Source organism: Lonchura striata, chromosome 27 (genome assembly GCF_050655825.1).
Source record: "Lonchura striata isolate lonStrDom1 chromosome 27, ASM5065582v1, whole genome shotgun sequence".
Taxonomy (NCBI): domain Eukaryota; kingdom Metazoa; phylum Chordata; class Aves; order Passeriformes; family Estrildidae; genus Lonchura; species Lonchura striata.
Window position 1 is genome coordinate 3,429,272 of NC_140729.1, and position 19,024 is coordinate 3,448,295.

The window sequence follows — 19,024 nt, forward strand, 5'->3', positions numbered from 1 at the left end:
CGCGCTGCCGGGGCCCGTGCGGGTGAGCGGCTCCCGGTGCCCGGCGCGGCGGCGGCCCGAGCGCACGGCACACGGCTGCGACGGTTCACGTTTATTGCCCCGTGCCCCGTCAGGGTAACCGGCTACGGGAGACCGGACCGCGTCCGCCGCCCAGGGCCGGGAGCGCTGCCCGCGGCGACGGAGGAGCGGAGGCGGCCCCGCTTCCTCGGAGAAGCCTGCCCGCGCTGCTCCCGGTGCGTGCTGCCGGTGCACCGGCTGGCCTCCTGCGGCGTCCCCAGGGCCCTGGGCGTCAGTCGTCCTGCGGAAGGGAGGAGCGAGGTGCCAGGGACTGGGCCGAGACCGGGCCAGCCCCGGTGGCAGCGGGTGGCGCCAGCCAGTTGTCCCGGGGAGCGTTTCCACGCTGCCTCCAGGACAGGCTGCCGAGGGGTGCAGCTGCCGGTGCCCCGGAGCCGGCGGGAGGCTGAGGCTGAGGTTTTGCTCGGCAGGGCATCAGGAAGCAGCTGGCAGGTGGTACTTACATCCAGGTCATCCATGGCTGGCGGGGGACCCTTTTCTGTCACCTTCTCCAGCATCTGGATGGGAAACAAACGTCTGGATCCCCAAATACCCGGCGTCCCCCCATCCCACACACCCATGCGATGTGTCCCACGATCATGAGGCTGGTGGCCCAGCTCACCTCTGCATACTGTTCCACCATGGCCCTCTCCACCTCCTCGTCCCCTTCCCAGTCTCGCCAGTTGTCAAAGTCCACGGAGAGCCAGGCTGGCTGTGGGCACAGAGAGCATCCCCTGAGCAGGGAGAGCAGCACTACAGGGACCTGCAGCCCGGGGGCAGCTCCTGCACAGGCAAGAAGCCTTGTCTGATTGAGAGGGGCAGGAAGCAGGATCCCTTTTCCTGCAGGCACTGATGCTGATCCTGAGTATGTCAAGGAAAAGGGGTGCCACGTCCTTCCTGGAGGGCAGAAGTCTGTGGACTAATGGTGATTTATCAGATATGGCTTTTTGGGAGCTCTGTCTTAAGTCCCCTGTGGGGGCCTCTGTGTCTATCCTGGGGGCAGGTTGGTTCCTACCAACCATGAGGTGCTGAGTGGGGATAGCACAAGCACTGAGGCACCAGGCACCACACACACCTTGATGTTCTCCTTGGTGATGCGTGGCCAGGCCACTTTCTCCTTCCACTTCCTCATAAAGCATGTAATGGAGCGGTCAGAGCGCTTCTCCCGTGAGTCCTGCAATGAGATCAGGGGTGCCTCAGTGTCTGCTGGGCTCCTCTCTGCACAGGATTAAAGCTCAGCCCTGTTCAGGCTGTGGGGTCACAGAACCACAGAGACAGGTTGTTTCTGGCCAAGGCAGCAGTGTGAGTATCAGCTCCAGGGCTGGGGCTCTCAGGCTCACCCCACTGACACTGTCAGGATGGGCAGCATTCAGTGTTAAGCAGTATTGCTCAAGACTGCACAGATTGGCTCTGAGCCTGACAGGCTGTCAGAGAACAGTTTGTTGGCGGGAAACCTCACCTTGGAGTTGACTCTGGCATACAGGTTGATCTCATTGTAGAACTCCACACCGTCTGCATTTTTGCAACTGCCAAAATATCACAACAACCAAGCTCAGGAGGGAGCTGAGGCCATGCGTGCTCTCCTCTCTCAGAGTCCTCCCGGTCCTCTGAACTACCCCCAGAGCAGAGCCGTGTCGGTCGGCAGGGCAGCGGCAGCTCACCTGAACACCAGCCGGTGGTCCTCGATGACGACCTTCACGTCCGTGCTGTCCTCGACACAGAACTCCAGGTACACGTACCGCGGCCGGTCGTACCACAGCGTCTTTGCGGGTTGCCTTGGGGCAGAGCAGAGCAGCGGCTATCAGCAGCGGCTACCAGCAGCGGGCATTTCCCGGTGCCCTGCAGTGCTCGCCCAGGGCAGGGGGCCAGGGGCGAGGAAGGGGCTCCGGACACGGGCTGGGCCGAGCCCCGGGACGGGCAGTAGGAGCCGGGCGGGTGCCGACCGGCCGGTGGGTAGCGGACCCTGGCCCGTGACTCTCCTCTGCCGTCCCGCACGGCCCCGGCCGGGCAGGCGGAGGGGCTCGGCCGGCCTGTGTCCGCTCCCCTCTGCCTGGCCCGGCGCCGCTCCCCGCTGCTCCAGGTCGGAGGCTCCTGTCGGGCGGTGCCTTTGCCGGGCACCGTGCACCGTGCACCGTGCATGGGTTCCGTGCGCCGCCTGTCCCGTCCGGCCGTGCTCACCTCGCCATGGCGGTGCCGACCCCGCCCCGCGCTATTTCGGGCGGGGGGCGCGGGCAGGGCAGGGCAGGCATGGCCGGGCCGGGCCGGGCCGGGCCCGGGGCAGCCAACCCGCGGCCCCGGCACCGCCTCCGCCCCCGGTGCGCGGCCCCGGGGCCGCGGCCGCGCCGCGAGGGGGCGCGCTGGCCCCGCCCGTGGCCCCGCCCGCTCCCGCCCCGCAGCGCCAAGATGGCGGCGGCGCCGCGGCGCCGGTAGCGGCGGCTATGGACGGAGAGAGCGGCTCGCTGGGCCCCGGCGAGCGCTGGGCGCCGGTGGGCGCCGTGTCGGCGGAAGAGGACGAGGACGAGGAGGACGAAGAGGCGGCGGCCACAGGGGGAGAGTCGCCGGAGTCGGTGCCGCAGCTGCGGGCCGAGCGGCGGCGGCTGCACGGGGCGCTGCTGGCGCTCGCCTCGCACTTCGCCCAGGTGCAGTTCCGGCTGCGGCAGGTGGCCCGCGCCGGCCCGGCCGAGCAGCAGCGCCTGCTCCGCGACCTCGAGGACTTCGCCTTCCGCGGCTGCCCCGCGCCGCTGCCCCACGGCCTCGGCGCCGCTCCGGTGAGCCTTTGCTGGGCATAGCCCCGAGGTCGGTGTGTGCGCTGAGCCCCGCCTGGATCCCGGCAGCGGCTGCGGTCCCGCTGCCGGGAGCGGCTCGGCGGCTGCACCGCCTCGGTGCTCGGGTTTGCACAGCGCTCAGCACCAGACGTGCACAGGCTCCTGGTGACTCGGAGCCAGCTCGCAGGGATGTGCCCTGGAGCCCTGAGCGGTGTGTCACCGCTCCACGCCCTGGTACAGCACGGCTGACTCAGAGGATCTGTGATATGTACGTGTTATTTAGCTGCTTTCTTCCTGGATCCTGGGCTTGTGGGACAGGACATGGGTGCAAGCGGTCTGGGGAGGTGCTCCTCTTCCCTTGTCAGATGAGGTGATGTACCTGATACCTCTGCTTGGTGCTCACATTTCTCTCTCAGACTGGTTTGCAGTGCTGGCTAGTGTACATGAGTACATGAGCTGCAGGAGATACTCCTCACGTCATAATCCTGTTCTCTGTGGCTTAGGTATGACAATAAGTCTTCAATTTTATTTACTTGTAACTTTTTTTCAGGGTGAGCGAGAGAAGCAGGAGCAAATTGAGGTCCAGAAGGAGAAGCAGAGAGAGCTGATCCTGCAGCTCAAGACACAGCTGGATGACCTAGAGACCTTTGCTTACCAAGAGGGCAGCTATGATTCTCTGCCACAGTCTGTGGTTATGGAAAGACAACGGGTAAGGCTCACAAATCCTCCTGCTGTATTTCCTAGCCCTTGTGAGTGTCTTACAGACTGTCATCAGTCTGTATTTCTCAACAGCAGCTATAATAGTGTCAGGAGTTTGTCTACACGTGTGAACCTGTCATGTGTCTTTTGCAGTTATTTCTGTGCAGCAAACGTATCCTGTTTCTGAGGAAACCTCTGGGAAGGGAGTACTTAAAGCTCCCAGGCAGCAGTGCCACATGATGAAATCTCACTGCTCGCTTGTGTTCTGCAGATGATTATAAATGAGTTGATAAAGAAGCTGGACATGGACTTGAGTGAAGACTTTGCAACTCTCTCTCCAGAGGAACTGCGGCAGCGGGTGGATGCTGCCATAGCACAGATTGTGAATCCAGCCAGGGTAAAGGAGCAGCTGGTGGAACAACTGAAGACCCAGATAAGGGACCTCGAAATGTTCATCAACTTCATTCAAGGTCAGTGATGAGTTTTTGAATGAGCAGACTGAATTTATTTGTAATTCCCTGACATAGTAATGAGGAGGAAGGTCACGGATGTCAGGAGATGCAGGAACAGCTTCTGGGTCACAGAAAAGTACAAATCTCTCTAAACTGATGGTGAGGAGAAGTATTGATAGAGTGACAAAAGAGGTCTGGAGGAGACTGAGGAATGTTGAACTTAATACTTGGGATATGCAGCTGAAATTCACAAGTGTGAAATAATGATGTGAAATCCTTTTTGTAGATGAAGTTGGAAGCTCTGGCAAGGCAGAAGATGGCCACTGTGACTGTGGAGGCTCCTACAAACCCAGCACCCAGCCTTCTGGGAGCAGAGGTGAGCACTGCTGGGCTCAGCACTGTCAGCAAAGCTCCAGCTCCTCCCTGGAGCTTTGATAAGCATGAACCAGTCAGTGTGTGCTTTCTCCTGGCAGCTGGTTTCTGTGCTTTGGCACTCCCTCTGCTGAAGGCCTGTGTCCTGTTCCTTTACCCTCCTTCCATGGGATCCTCAGAGTAGTCACAGAGCTTGAGCATGTGGCATGGAGGGTGGGCTCTGTCCTCAGTGGGGGTCAGGAAGAGACTGCTGATACTTGGTGCAAAACACGCTGTAATTTGTGCTCTTCAAGCTCTGAGCTCAGTGAGCTGGGGGGCATCCAGTGTTCTTTAGAGTCTGAGACATCCCTACTTATCCCTTGAACCTGCTGGAAATAAAATAATGTAGCATGATGAGGCATCTGCTGCTACTCAGAATGCTAACCTGAAGAGATTTTCAAATATTTGCTCTCCCTTTGTGCGAATGAGCAAGCAGAGTTGTTGACTCCCTAATGAGAATATGTTTTTCTCTTTTCTAACCTGGTCAGTGAACCCAGAAGATGCCAGAAGGATGCAAGAAACGGGCCTGCAGCTCATGCGCCGCGTGCTGGCCGTGCTGCAGATCTTTGCTGTCAGCCAGTTTGGCTGTGCCACGGGCCAGATCCCTCGCACCCTCTGGCAGAAGGACCAAGACAACCAGGACTTCTCCCCCTTAATAGAGAAACTGGAGTTGTCGGTGGAGCGGGTGAGGCAGCTTGCCCTGAAACACCAGCAGGGAGAGCATGTTATCTGCTCCTCTGAGCTGCAGGACGTTCCCCTGGGCGGCAGGGACGAGCTGACCCTGGCTGTGCGCAGGGAGCTGACGGTCGCTCTGAGGGACCTGCTGGCCCACGGGCTCTACGCCTCTTCCCCAGGCATGAGCCTGGTGTTGGCCCCCATCGCGTGCTTGATTCCCGCCTTCACACCCTCACCGCGGACCATGCACCCCTGGGAACTCTTTGTCAAGTATTACAACGCTAAAAATGGACAAGCCTTCGTGGAATCCCCAGCTCGCAAGCTGTCCCAGTCCTTCGCCTTGCCTGTGACAGGAGCAGTGGTGGCTACCCCCAAGCAGAGCCTGCTGGCAGCCATCCACACGGTGCTCACGGAGCACGGCCCCTTCAAGCGCAGCGCGGACTCAGAGCTGAAGGCACTGGTGTGCATGGCGCTCAACGAGCAGCGCCTGGTCTCGTGGCTCAACCTCATCTGCAAGTCTGGAGCTCTGGTTCAGTCTCACTACCAGCCCTGGAGCTACATGGCCAACACGGGCTTCGAAAGCGCGCTCACCCTCCTCAGCCGCCTGAGCAACTTGAAGTTCAACCTCCCGGTGGACCTGGCTGTTCGGCAGCTGAAAAACATCAAAGATGCGTTTTGATGTGTTTTTATTGTACTTCATCCATTTTCCACTAGCAGGCAGCTGTTGGGCTCAAGAAGCCTGGCTTTTGTAAGACCAAGCTCATCTCTTTGGTATTTGCTTTTAGGGAAATTGTAGGGTGTCATGAGGTTGGCAGTGTATTGTCTGATGCTGCCCCTGCAGAGCCGCTGGAGCCCGCAGGTTGGGCAGCACCTCGCCCTGCCCACTCCCTGCTGCTCTCAGGCCAAACTGCCCTGCCCAGTGGCCAGTGACTGTTCGGGGGTAGGAGGCAGAGGCCTGACCACGGGGCCTGCAGGTGGGGAAGGCCCGTGGGATGTGCAGCTGAGCTCCTTTGTGATTGTCTCTCACAGTCTCTGCTCTACCTTGCACACACGATCCCTCATGGAGGAGGGAGCAGGCAGGTGTTGAGGCACTGTCACCGGGGGCTGCTCACTCACAAGGGACTTGACCTTCCCCAGTAGGAGAAGATGGGGGCCTGTGTCCAGGGGCTCCTCCAGCGGCTCTGCAGTCTGTGTCCCTTGGGCTGCTGGGGTGCTTTGTCCAACGTTCCAGGCTTTTGTGGGGGGTCAGAGCAGCCCGGTGTCCCGCGGGGTATATTAAATACTGCTGTACTCTGTGGGCTGAACCCGCCGCTGTCCTGTGTGCTCTGTCCATTACCGGGGTTTTGACGTGGTGCACCACCATGCGCGGGGTGGGGGCGGCTGAGGCGGACACCGGCACCGCCGTGCCCGGGGAGGGGGTGGCTGAGGTGGGCACCGGCACCGCCGGGGCGGGGGTGACTGAGGACTCGGCACCGCCGTGCCCGGAGTGGGAGTGGCTGAGGCGGACACCGACACTACCGTGCCCCCCGGGGAGGGGGTGGCTGAGGCGGACACCGACACCGCCGTGCCCGGGGTGGGAGTGGCTGAGGCGGACTCGGTGCCGGCAGCAGCTGCCGGCGGCGCGGCGGAAGTGACGTCGGGCGGCTGAACAAAACCCGGGCGCGGCGTTCCCTTTGCCTTCCGGCCCGGCGCCATCGCAGCGGAGCCTCGGTGGGTGCGGGCGAGCGGGCGCGGGATCCGCCGCCATCCGCGGGGGCGGCGGCCGGGGCGAGGGTGGCGGGCACGGTCTGACCGCCGGCTGCTGTCTCCGCAGAGATGGGGAAGTTCATGAAGCCGGGGAAGGTGGTGCTGGTGCTGGCCGGCCGCTACTCGGGGCGCAAGGCCGTCATCGTGAAGGTGAGCGTGGGGCTGGGCCGGCGGGGCCACGCCGTCCTGCCGGGGCGGGCGGGAGCCCGGGGGGAGGCACGGGCGCGGGGCCGCGGTTCCTCGGTGCTACCGCCGCCGCGGTTCCTCGGTGCTACCGCCGCCGCGGTTCCTCTGTGCTACCGCCGCCGCGGTTCCTCGGTGCTACCGCCGCCGCGGTTCCTCGGTGCTACCGCCGCCGCGGTTCCTCGGTGCTACCGCCGCCCCGGCCGGTTTGTTTCAGAACATTGACGATGGCACCTCGGACCGGCCGTACAGCCATGCCTTGGTGGCCGGCATCGACCGCTACCCGCGTAAGGTGACTGCTGCCATGGGCAAGAAAAAGATCGCTAAAAGGTCCAAGATCAAGTCCTTCGTGAAGGTTTACAACTACAACCACCTGATGCCCACCCGGTGAGTGCTGCTGCCGGCAGGGTCTTGGCTGTCCTCTGCTGAAAACCGAGAGTTACCAAGGCTGTTACCGCCGTGGTATTAGTGTAGTAAGTAAATGTGAGGCTCAGGCTTTGCAAAAATGGAGTTGTGGTCTGAGGCTGAGTGGAAATATTAATGAACTTTTGGGATGAGGCAGCTGGCTCTTGTTTTAGCCACACTGAATTCCCTATGCTCAGGGAGTGTCAGCAGGTGAGCGAGCAGTTTGGGACAGCTGCGAGGGTCTGGAGCTGGCAGAGCCATTTCTCACTGTGCCTCAGATCTCCCAGAGCAGCTCCCAGGCACTACATGGAACAGAGCTGCATATCCCTCAGAAAGGATGTGGCTGTTTCCTATATAGGCTGGATTGAGACTGCTTGGTTTGGTGATTCCTGAACTGAGGAGACTTTACGAACTGTAACTCCTTGACTGAGCACTAGAATGAGTGTTTGGCAGATCCTGGCTCTGCTTGGTTATCAGCCCTGTGCCAGGTACCATGTCCCTTTTGAACTGTTTTGCTCTCTCTCAGGTATTCTGTGGATATTCCCCTGGACAAAACAGTGGTCAATAAGGACGTGTTCAGGGATCCTGCTCTGAAACGCAAAGCAAGACGTGAAGCCAAGGTGAAATTTGAGGAGAGGTGAGTTGGGAGTTTGACTCTTCAGTGGTGTTGGTGCTCTTAGCCAGTATGAAAGGTTGGTGTCACTATGCTATAGTCTGTGCATTTCCAAGTTGGCACTTCTACCCCAGCTTCTTTGTGTGTGTGTGTTTGTTGAGGTTGTTCTTTTCACCTGTGTGTGTGTATGCACCGTCGTGCCACAGGATGATCTGACAGGATGCTGCCAGTTCATCCTTTCTTTTATCACTGGGCTGGGTGAGCCAGGGCAGTGCTGATGCTTTGTGTGGGAGTGCTTGGGTGTATGCTCTTTCTTTATGGTTTTCTGTTCAGAAGCTCCTTTAGAGGAAGGAGCTGTGTAGCCTCAGTGGGACACAGAGTCTCAGGCAGCCCCTGAGCTGTTCTCCAAGGACGTCTCCCCCTGCCACACAAGGTGTCCAGTGGGATGTCCATGTACTGTGCTTGTGTCCATTGGGGTGGAAATTGCCACAGTGCAGGTGTCCTTCATGAGAAATCTGGATCTTGAAATACGGCTCTTGCTTCCCTTGGAATTTCAATATTTAAAGTAGATTTAGTTGTAGCCCAGGCCATAGAGACCAGGTGAATTGCCTCTGGGTGAGTTAGGTGCTACAATTTGTCTGGGACAGCTCAGGTACAGGTTTGGTGCTGTTACCTGCTGGTACACATCCTGTAACCTGTGTGTTTCTTTCAGGTACAAAACTGGCAAGAATAAGTGGTTCTTCCAGAAGCTGCGATTCTAAGGGTGTAACAAGGTTCCATCAATAAATGTTTATTAAAAACCATGGGGTTTTTTTGTTGTTGTTATCTAACAAACAAGCAGTGGCCTTTGTGGTGTGGTCATGCTTGCTCTGTGTCTCTAAGAGCTGAGAAAGCCATTGCAGTCCAGGTGAGTGTCAGTACATTTGTGGAGCCTTGTGCAGCCCGAGCCATGGGTGCAGGTGTCACCTCTGGGACTGCTCCAGGTGTGTCCAGGACTGTGCTTCCCTTCTGCAGCTGCAGTGTGCTTGATGTTCCTGACACAGCAGGAATCTCTTATTCCCAAAACTGGGGTGATCCCTGTGAAAAAAAAAAAGGGTGAGAGGGAGGGCAAATAGTTGATTTGGGTGTTGGATTTCAGCTTCCCAAAGGGTGGTCCTGGCTGCTGCCCACTCGGGGAGCAGGGGCTGGGTCGAGTTTATTTCTTTATTAAGTAGTTGGTCCGTTCGCAAGTTTATTTCTATAGTAGCTGTTCCGTTCCTGGCTGGCCAGGTGGGTGTTGACGGACGGCGAGTTAGGCGGGGCGGGGATGGGGGAAGAGAGGCGACGGAGGTATCGGAGGGGCTGGGCGGGCCCGGCCTTCCACCGCCCCCGGGCCGCGGTCGGGGCTGCGCTCGGAGGGGCCGGGGCGGGGCGAGCTGCCGAAAACGAAAGCGAAAGGTGAGAGCGGGCCCGGCGTTCCTGGTAGCACGGTCCCGGTGGGCTAGGCAGGACGGGGCTCCCCGCGGGACCGGGGCTCCGGGCCGTGCTGCCGCCAGCGCCGCGGGGATGGATTCGGAGGAGGTGAGGAAGAGCCGAGCCACGGGGAGCGGCGGGCGGGGCGCGGCCAGCGCGGCTGAGACCCCTCCTTGTCTTTAGGAGTTTGTCCGGCTGCAGGACGACGGCTCGGAGAGCCCCGAGCAGCTCCGGCAGGAGATCGAGCGGTACAAGGTGGGTCCGGCTGTGCCCGAGAGGCGTTGGCCGGCCGCATCCCCGCTGGCCGGGCTCCCCCGGTCAGCCCTAGCCAGGAGCTCGAGTGTCTTCTCTAGGAGTCAGAGGCGGCAGAGAAGAGTAATCCCATGGAGAGGAGAGCCTGTTCTAGGGTCCAGGCTCATTCCCACAGGCACAGCCTGTGCGGGGGCTGGGTGGCTGGTGGGGATGATGAGTGTCCTCAGGGCCTTGCTGTTTGATGGTGCTTCTCACAGGAGCTTTACAGTGTTCTGGAGCAAGACCATGCAAAGCTACAAATGGCCAAGGAAGCTGCAGAGCAAAGGACACAAGAGATGAATAAAGAAGAACTTAATAATATTTTTGAGCAACAATTGTCTTTAGATGGAGATGAAGAAAGAGCCCAGCAGGTCAGTGTTCAGTAGATGTCTTAGGTTTGGAAGAGTGGCAGGGGCTGCATTATGCAGGTCACTGCTCTGAGATCACTTGCTTGAGATCCAGTGGAGATTTAATGGGAAATGTAAGGCCTGTGCCGAGAAGTGAGACAGTGCTGCAGCAAGGGGAGGGCTGTCCTCAAAGGAGAGGAGCCAGGGCAGAGCTGCAGACAGTCAAGAAAGGGAGAATGGGCTGGAGCTGTGTGCCCAAGAACAGTGCTGTGCTCAGAACAGAAGTGTACTGCAGCCCCTTGTGTCCTGATGTTCCCTACTTCCCACTATTTCCTTCTTTCCTTCCTGCCAGATTTCTGCAATAAAGGAGGAGAACAACAAACTGAAGCAGGAGAAGGAGATTCTGAATAATAAACTGGAAGAATTGAAGAAGAGGGCCTTTTGGAATGATCCTGTGATGGTAACAGAGTGTGTGTGGGCACTTGGGTCTGCTGACAAGGGCACAAGCCTGGCTGGAGAAGCTGCAGGTGAATGCAGCTGGGCACTGTGTGATGACTGGCACAGGTCCTCTGCCAGGGCCAGGAGCTCTGCTCATGGCTTTGGGCTTTCAGGCACAGCTAGGAGAGATTGTTGAGGTTTTCCAGCTGTTATTTTGAGCCACGAGTTTTCTCCTAGTCTGTGGATTGGCAGGGACATGTCCTGTGCAGGGTCCAGTCTCCTTCAGGTGCTGTCTGTACTTGCACCTAGATGCTGTCTGCCTTGCCAGAAAAGAAGATGATCTTTAAGGGACTCACAGCAAACAAGGAGGACATGAGCAAGCTGATGCTCACCCCCTTGATCCACTACCCTGTGCCAGGGGGCTCAGCTCTCATCACCTTTGAGGAGGCAGAGGGTAAGTGTGAGAAGAGTACTTCTCCAGCCATGTGTTCTTGATAATTTTGGGACCTGTCCTGTGTTCCCTCCTTGTGCCAGTTTGGCACTGCCCCCCTCCCTGCCTTGTGTGGGGCTGTGCCACCTGCCCGACACCTTTGCTGTGCCGTGTCCTGTCCTGGAAAACGCTGGGAGTGGGCGGTCACTGTGCTCGGGGCTCTCCCTGCCCGCAGTGGCCCAGAGGATCATACAGAAGAGGGAGCACACGGTGGAGCTGAGCTGTGGGGAGCTGGAGGAGCTCGACCAGTGCAGAATGCGAGTGCAGGCAGTGCCAGTGGACATCCTGCTGCCATCTGCCCTGGAGGTAGGGCCCGTGGGTCCCTATGCCATGGGGCTGCTCTGGGCACGCTGTGAACCCCATCTGAGCCTGCCTTAACCCGGGCACTGCTACCAGCCACACCCAGCACTGCTCCCCCGAGCTCTGGGGCCAGTCCTGCCCTGGCACTGACTGGCCGGTGCCACCACAGATCAGGATGACTCACAGCAGGAGGAGCATCCTTGTGTCTGACTTGCCCGACCTGGACATTTCCAAGGAAGCACTGCTGGACAAGCTGGAGCTCTTCTTCAGCAAGACAAAGAATGGGGGCAGCGAGGTGGAGAGCAGGGAGTTCCTGGAGAACTCTCGCCAGGTGGTGCTGACCTTCACACAGGATGGAGGTGCGGGGGGTGTGCTGAACATGGGTCGCGGGCAAGGGTGGAGCAGCCTGACCTGCTCTGGGGAGAAATCTGAGAGCAGATGAAGCTGTGTTTGAGAAACAGGGAAGGTAGAGTGAGCCTCAGGCTGTCCTGCCTCCTCCAGAGTGCTTGTGTGGGTGAGCTGAGCAGTGAGCTTGGCTGCATCAAGCCTTGGTGCCTATGCCAGGGACAGAACCTCCCCTGGAGCTTACCTGGGACCTGGGCAGTTCAGGGCTTTCCTCTCCATATGCAGTGGCAGAGCCGCTAATTGAAAGAGGACATATCGAGATGCCCATTGGGAAAGGGAAATACAAAATCAAAATATCACCGTGCATGAGTGGAGACATCTCTAACCTGCAGGTAAGGGCATGAACCCTGTGCAAGTAGCACCTACCAGCCTGGGTTGAGGCAGCACAGGTTGGGGGGCTCCTGAAGCCCCTCTCCTTGTGCTGCTCTGCACCTCACCCGCTGCTCTGCCCAGCTGCAGCCCTCCCGCTGCCCCACGACCGTGCTGCTCCTGGGCATCCCCGACGTGCTGAGTGAGGAGTCCATGAGAGACGCCCTGGAGATCCACTTCCAGAAGGCCAGCCGCGGCGGCGGGGAGGTGGATGCCCTTGCCTACGTCCCAGCGGGGCGGACAGGGGTGGCCGAGTTCGTGGAGGACACGGGCTAGTCCTGGCCAGCTACGGGCTAGTCCTGGCCAGCCGGGGCTGAGGAGCTCCGTGCGTCCGTTGACCCGCGGGCAGGGGGGGAATTAAAGCGTCTGTTGGGAGCACCAGAGTGTCTGTTGTGTTGGGGCTGGGGCGAGCCGGGCCGAGCTCCGAGGGGGCCGGGCCGAGCACTGAGGGGCCGGGCCGGGCCGGGCCGAGCTCCGAGGGGCTGGACCGAGCTCCGAGGGGCCGGACCGGGCCGGGCCGAGCTCTGAGGGGCCGGGCCGAGCTGTGAGGGGCCGGGCCGCGCCTCCCGCGGGCCCGGGCGGGGCAGCTCCGTTTTCGCTTTCGTTTCCTCGTGGCGGCGGGCCCGGCGCGGAGCCGAGGCCGCAGAGCCGCGGTGGGAGCGGGCACGAGGGCCCGGGCCCGGTGCGGCGGGGCCCGGCAGCCGCCGCCGCGGGCATGGCGGGCCGCACGGTGCGGGTGCAGGGCTTCCCCGCCGAGCTGCCTCCCGACAGGGCGGCCGACAAGCTGACCATTCACTTCCTGCGCTCCCGCAACGGCGGCGGGGACATCGCCAGCGTGCGGGTGCTGCCCGGCTCCCTGCCCTGCGCCCTCATCACCTTCGAGGCGCCGGAAGGTAACGCTGGGGGCCTGGCCTGTCCCACCATCCCCAGTCCCACTCTTCCCTTTCCCACCATCCCCAGTCCCACTCTTCCCTGTCCCACTTACCCCTGTCCCACCATCCCCAGCCCCACTCTTCCCTCTCCCACTATCCCCTGCCCTTTCTTCCCTGTCCCACCATCCTCTGTCCTAGTGCCCCTGTCCTGCTGTCCCCAGCCCCACCATCCCCTGTCCCACTGTCCCTGGCCCCACTGCTGTCCCTTGGCTGGGCTAACATGAGTCCGGGTGGCTTTTCCCACCAGTGGCCCAGAGGATCCTGAAGGTGAAAAACCACGTGCTGGCAATCGGAAAGACACGGTACCCGCTGGAGGTGACACCACACGCTGCAGAGCTGAGCCCCAATGAGGTACTGAGGGGACGTGGCAGCCCCAGCTGCTCCCACACAGACTCTCTGCCTGGCAGACAGCTTGAGAAGGGGGCCCTTACTCTCGCCTTTCATCTTAATTACACTTAAATCTGTTTTCATTCATATTCAAATGAAGATTTTTTTTTTTTTTGCTGTGCTAATAGCACAGGGACAGGCAGGCAGGCTGTGCAGCTCAGTCATCTGGCATTTGTGCCTGTCAAATGGAGGGTAGTCAGGCTGGAAGAGAACAGGCACTTTTCCCCAGTCCATCTGGTGCCACATGGGGAATCCTGTTAATGCCTCTGCCGTGTCATCAGCTGGACTTACAGTGTATTGTTCCTCTTTCCTTCTCAGGAAAGCTTAGCATACAGACATGCTGGTGTCTAGGGAGCACAGGAGAGTTCTTGCCTCTTCCTGCAGTCTCAAGAGACCGTGACTGTAGCCATGTGCCATGTTTTCATGTCTGAGTCCCAAAAACAAGGGCATGGGAATTAGCCTGGCCTTGCAGACCTTTTTGCAAGCCTGTGGTGCCAAAACTGCTTGAAGAACTGGAGCTGAAGGTCTGCAAAGGCAAGAGAGCAACTGCATTTCAGATGCAGAAACAATAGTGGATTTCTTGGGTCTGGGCTTTTTGAAGAGCTCTCAGTGTAGAAATGTGACCCTGTCTCTGTGCAATTTCACCCTCTGAGTCCTTGTTTGCAGAAAGCTTTTGACAAGTGCACAAGGTCAATGAGTTGCTTAGTCTGGGTTTTTTGGCCCTGTCTGTGTCAGGGTCCATCTCTCTTGAAAGCAGGGTGCTGAGGGAGAGGGGTGGAAGAATGTGTCATCTCTTCTGTCACAGTGATGCAGGGGCTACTTGCCTTCTGTGCCTTTAAAAGGGGTTGGTTTTGGTCCTTGCTCTCTAACTCCCTTGCTGTCTACTTGCAGATCTTCACACATGTGAACATGACAATTGACTATGGCAAGCTGCCCACTGGCAAAACCCTCCTGAAGGACTTGCACAAAGGCTACAGCAATATACACTTCAGCTTCGACTCACAGAATATGCAGTGCATAGTCCAGGGACCATTCACTGAGCTGCAGACCTTCAGCAGAGACCTGCTGGGCAGCCTGAACCTCAAGAGAGATGCCACTGGCCAGATCCTCCTGCCAGCTTCCAGCTGTGAGGCCAAAAAGGTGGGAATGCATGATCAGCAGCAAGTGCCTGACTCCACTGAATCAGTACAAGAGGCAGCAAAGCTGCCAGACTGCGACCAGGTGCATGAAATGGCAGCTAAAGCCCCATCATCTCAGAGCCCAGTGAGTGGGAAAGCTGTGGAAGCTTTGGGGAAGCTGGAGGACTGTTCCCTAGCAGTGGACTCGGACATTTACTTGTACATGCAGAGGTTCTGTGCTGCTGAGTACCAGGGTGTGCTGCACCAACATCACGTGGATGTGGTGCATGTCAGTGGCGATGGCATTGCTGTGTTGTACCTCCACCCATCCAGAGGCGTGCCTGGGGACATGGATGCACTGCGACAGGCCCGCCTGGCCCTGCAGCAGCTCTACCAGCAGCTGGAGGCGAGCCTGTGCAAGGAGAAGATTGCTAAGGAAGGGCTGGGAATGGACAGCCAGGCACTCAGGGCTCTGACGTGTGAGCTGCAGAAGCTGTATCCCCAGCTACTCTGTGACGAGGATGTGAAGCAGCTTTATCTTGTTGGAAATCGTGTTGATGTGTCCAAGGCCAAGCAGTTCCTTGAAGATTCTGTCACCAGGAGAGGTGCTGCACACACGGTTGACATGCTGAGCAGCTCCCAGCCCTCTGGCACCACAGAGCATGCACTACACCTGGCCAAAGCTCCTGTGCATACTTCATCCACAAGGCTTAGCTCAAGCAGACCAGAGCAGAAAGGTGAGTTCAAGCTAGCTGCCAACTTCAGCACCCTGAAAGATGACAGGTCTCAGGCTGGCCAGGGCCTCCTGATGAATCAGGACTCTCCACCAGTGGGACAGGTGCAGCTTTCTGGGAAGCATTCATCAGAGATAGATGCTCTTGGTCAGAGTGACCCAAGGGCACGGACCCAGCAGTATCGGCCTCCCACCCCTGTGACAGATAAAGTTCTGGGGTCAGCAGCAGAGCCTCAGCAGAACGACCACAGAGAAAGGGGCCATGTGGAAGGAGGTGCCGGACTCACAAGAGAAAAGGTGCAGTTGCCTGTTGAAAGCAAAGCAAACAGCACTTTTCAGCATCCTGAGTACTCTGAAGGCTCAGGTCCCATTGGGTACGACTCCTTCGCTGGCATCAACAGCAACTGTGATGTGACATGGACCTCTTTTGTTTTAGGCTGCAAACCCTCTGCATCCAGGTCTGTGCTGCGACGGTCCAACAGCTTCACCCTACCAAGGTCAAAGGAAAGCAACAACTCTGGAGACATCAGCAGCAGGGTGAGTGAGGAGATGAGCCTGGACACTCTGCAGTGGTTTTACCTGAAAGATGTCTGCCATGCCACTATTGATGAGCTGTGCAGGGCTGGAGGAGTGCACATCTTGGAGCGCCATGCTGGGGACTGCACAGTGCTGACGCTGCAGGCAGAAGACAGGAGAAGGCTGCTCCAGGCTAAATGGAAGATGGAAGATCTTGTGCAGAAGTGCCCTGACTTGGTGTGTCAGAGTGTGAGCTACTCAGAGCTTGCTGTCAGTGGTCCAGATGACAGTGACCTGAGTGAACTGTGCAGCCTTTTGCGAGGAAAATCCTTCCAGGTTGGACTCAGCAAAGACAAGTACAAGCTCTATCTTGCCTGCCCCAAGGAGATGCTTCCAGGAGTGGCTGAGGCTTTCCACATGTTTTCTTCTAGGAGGCTCTGTGCCATGAAATCTTTAGCCATGTTTCCTGAACCAGAGAGTACAGGGAAATCAAGTGTCATCCAGCCAATCAGAAGCCAAGACCCATTGCTGGAGGCAGCCCTTCCTGGCAGCCTGAATTCCCTACAGCACCTGAACATTGATAAAGTAGACTCTAAATGTGTGCTCCGGGTTTCCTGGTTGCCAGAGGCAGAGGAAAAGAGGTCCCCCAAACCTTGGAGGTTCCAGCAGGCTTGGGGGCAGGAGGAGGCCAGGGGCTATATTGATTCTGGGTCTGGGAGAGGAGGAAGCAGCCTTCTGAGCCTTGGTGCATGGGATAAGCCAAGTTCTCCTGGCCTGAGGGAGTTCCAGGAACAACGGAAGACAAAACTGTCTCTGGGGGAGCCTGACAGCACCCGGCTAAAACAACTCTTGCCAGACAGATTCCAGTTTGCAAGAGACAAGAGCAGAGGAGGCCACAATGAAGCAATAGGACAGCAGCACTGTCCAGTCCCTGCAGCTGATGAAGCTCCTCACTCTCTGCCCACCTGGCTATCCAGGGCCGTGGCTGCTGAGCCACCCCCAGCTGTGGCCCACCAGGCACCTGCAGCAGAGCCCACAGATCAGGGAAGGGCCCAGCTCCCAGGGGGCAGGAGCAATGAGCAGGAGGAGCCTGACCTCCCATCACAGCAGAGAGGAGACCCAAGCCTTGGACAGGAAAGCAGCATGATCCCTTTGGACCAGTGTGATTCTTGCAAGGACTCAGGTGTGACCTGCCAGGGCTCCTGTGGTCACACCTTGTGCAGGACATGTTTTGCAGCAGACAGTATGCAGCCAGCTTGCTGTGGATCCTCCTCAGCTGCTGCAAGCTGCAAAATCCTGGGGACACTGAAGATCTCCTCCCTGTCTCAGAGCCTGCCTGGATACTCTCAGGACCCAACACTTCAGCTTGCTTACAGCATCCCTGATGGCGTGCAGGAGGTAGGTACCACCACAGAGCTTCCCCATCCCACTGCAGCCCACACGGGGAGATATCTGTCAGGATGGTTGCGGGGAAAAGAGCAGCCACAGCTCCCTGCCCCACAGGCAAAGCAGCAGAGATATTAACCTATGAAAGGCAAAAAGCTCCACAGCAGGATTTGGAGCAGCTTCCTGCTTCTCAAGAGCATGTGTGACCTGGTTTTAGTTGACAGTGACTATCAGCCCATGGGGATCATGGTCATCAGTGTAGTTTTCAAGCTAGACAAACCTTAGAAATCCCCTCAGAGACAAAGCACTCCAGCCATTGTTTAAAATGTCTTATTCCTGTTCTAAGGTTGGGCACCCTCGCCCAGGACACCCTTACAAAGGGGGGAATTTTTGTGCCTTCCTGCCTCATAACAAGGAAGGGCTGAAGACAGCAAAGCTGCTGAAGAAAGCATTTGAATGTGGGCTGACATTCCAGATCAAGTCCTGCAATGGAGAGGAAAGAGTAACATGGGGCCCTATCCCCCACAAAACCTCCTGTGATGGAGGCAAAGCCAGGTATGGCCCAGCTCATTCTAAGCTTCTGGGTATGGTTATGGGTTTTTTAGCAATGGGAGGAGGAGAACCATAGGTTCCGGCTCTACAAATCCTGGCAGGGATGGGTCTTCCACTCTCCCACAGTGGCAGAGTTGGTGCTTCCCTTTGCTTCAGCTTGCAGGGCAGCTATGGCATGGCAGACCAGCCCTGGCACTCTCCAGCTGGAGCAAAAGCCCCTGCCCATCCCACATCCATAAGTGGTGTGGAAACCTGTAATTCCCCATGGACAAGAACTGTGGCCCCTGTTCACTTACAGCCTTTCCCATGCCAGTTCTGGCTGGGTATGAGCCGTGCCTGCAGGCAGCAGGACACCCCAGAAACAGGACTTCCCCTCTCAGCCCCTGCTGACAGGGTGGGACAAAAAGAAAAGGCTACTTCCCACATCAGCAGGATTTACAGTGCTTCCTCTCTGCCCCACAGGAATGGCTACCCGGATGGCCAGTACCTCTCTGAGGTTGGCACAGTTCTCAATAAACTGGGCCTTGTGTGATTCTCTCACAGCCACAGCCTGTGCCTTCCCCTTTGCCTTCTTCTCCTGCTGAGAAAACTGCAGATTAACAGAGACAGCTCAGGAAAAAGCAGGTGTTTGTCAAAGGAGCTCCTGCTTTCCCCACATGTATCCAGAACTCTGCACATTGGCAAAGAGCAGCACCTCCGTCCCTGCCCCATGCAGGCTTCAGCATGGATCCGTGCTTCCCAGAAACTCCAGCTCCTCTTGGATACATGTCCTGAAATCACAGAACTGAGCCCCCTTTGGCTTTCAGTAGCAGACACAAACCTGGGCAGGAGTCTACACCTAGTCCAGCCCCAGCTTCTGGAAGTCACTTCCACCTCCTGCCACTACAGAGAGGTTCCAGCTCAGCTGCTGCCAGGGCTGGGGTCAGAGATGAACTGTCTTTACTGTCAACTCTTCACACTGACAGCTCAGGCCCCAGCAGACAGCCCCATGCTCCAGCACCTGCTCTGAGGCCAGCAGGTGACCTGGTGCTCTCTTGAGAAGAACATTAACAGCTTTCAGCACCCACAGCAGTTGGCTCCCAGGGACAGTCTCTATGCTGACAATAAACAGGATTTATTCTTACGTTTGACAGTGGCTGTTCATGCCTTCAGTCCCCACCTGGCTACTGACACACCCAAATAGGAAGTGCAGAGCCCAGCTAAAGGCCTCACAAACAAAAATCCTCATGGCTGCCCTCCAGGACGAGTGTCAGGAACAACACTCAAGCTAGTAATTAACAGTTGTCACTGAGAGCAGAGGCATCT

At 58.2% G+C, this 19,024-nt stretch overlaps 5 protein-coding genes across 6 annotated transcripts; 4 read left to right on the top strand and 1 right to left on the bottom strand.

Annotated features, from left to right (window-relative positions):
• Positions 1-76: 76 nt before the first annotated feature.
• Positions 77-2,260, bottom strand: PTGES3L (prostaglandin E synthase 3 like). Its single transcript, XM_021532854.3, is given in 8 exon segments — positions 77-298; positions 519-572; positions 677-709; positions 712-766; positions 1,130-1,228; positions 1,514-1,580; positions 1,716-1,829; positions 2,233-2,260. Coding segments are annotated over 7 exon segments (423 nt in total). The 5' UTR covers positions 2,241-2,260; the 3' UTR covers positions 77-298; positions 519-525.
• A 186-nt stretch (positions 2,261-2,446) lies between these two features.
• RUNDC1 (RUN domain containing 1) lies at positions 2,447-6,360 on the top strand. Its single transcript, XM_021532835.3, has 5 exons — positions 2,447-2,822; positions 3,370-3,528; positions 3,790-3,988; positions 4,257-4,346; positions 4,870-6,360. Exons 1-5 carry the CDS (start codon positions 2,493-2,495, stop codon positions 5,733-5,735), a joined length of 1,644 nt encoding a protein of 547 aa, XP_021388510.2. The 5' UTR covers positions 2,447-2,492; the 3' UTR covers positions 5,736-6,360.
• Positions 6,361-6,733: 373 nt separating this feature from the next.
• Positions 6,734-8,806, top strand: RPL27 (ribosomal protein L27). The gene is made up of 5 exons (XM_021532855.4): positions 6,734-6,766; positions 6,870-6,952; positions 7,203-7,372; positions 7,917-8,027; positions 8,716-8,806. Exons 2-5 carry the CDS (start codon positions 6,872-6,874, stop codon positions 8,762-8,764), a joined length of 411 nt encoding a protein of 136 aa, XP_021388530.1. The 5' UTR covers positions 6,734-6,766; positions 6,870-6,871; the 3' UTR covers positions 8,765-8,806.
• A 607-nt stretch (positions 8,807-9,413) lies between these two features.
• On the top strand, positions 9,414-12,473 carry IFI35 (interferon induced protein 35). Its single transcript, XM_021532841.3, has 9 exons — positions 9,414-9,563; positions 9,639-9,710; positions 9,965-10,117; positions 10,446-10,553; positions 10,841-10,985; positions 11,197-11,327; positions 11,491-11,680; positions 11,952-12,058; positions 12,180-12,473. Exons 1-9 carry the CDS (start codon positions 9,549-9,551, stop codon positions 12,369-12,371), a joined length of 1,113 nt encoding a protein of 370 aa, XP_021388516.3. The 5' UTR covers positions 9,414-9,548; the 3' UTR covers positions 12,372-12,473.
• A 209-nt stretch (positions 12,474-12,682) lies between these two features.
• Positions 12,683-18,842, top strand: LOC110471881 (uncharacterized). Of its 2 annotated transcripts, XM_085561970.1 has the most exons (6): positions 12,690-12,988; positions 13,275-13,378; positions 14,306-15,269; positions 15,702-17,179; positions 17,514-17,722; positions 18,182-18,842. In XM_085561970.1, the coding sequence occupies exons 1-6, from the start codon at positions 12,811-12,813 to the stop codon at positions 18,249-18,251; spliced, it is 3,003 nt and encodes a 1,000-aa protein (XP_085418096.1). In that variant the 5' UTR covers positions 12,690-12,810; the 3' UTR covers positions 18,252-18,842. The 2 variants fall into 2 exon arrangements, with proteins under 2 accessions (XP_021388608.3, XP_085418096.1); XM_021532933.4 differs by having other exon boundaries at positions 12,683-12,988; positions 14,306-17,179.
• The last annotated feature ends 182 nt before the right edge of the window (positions 18,843-19,024 follow it).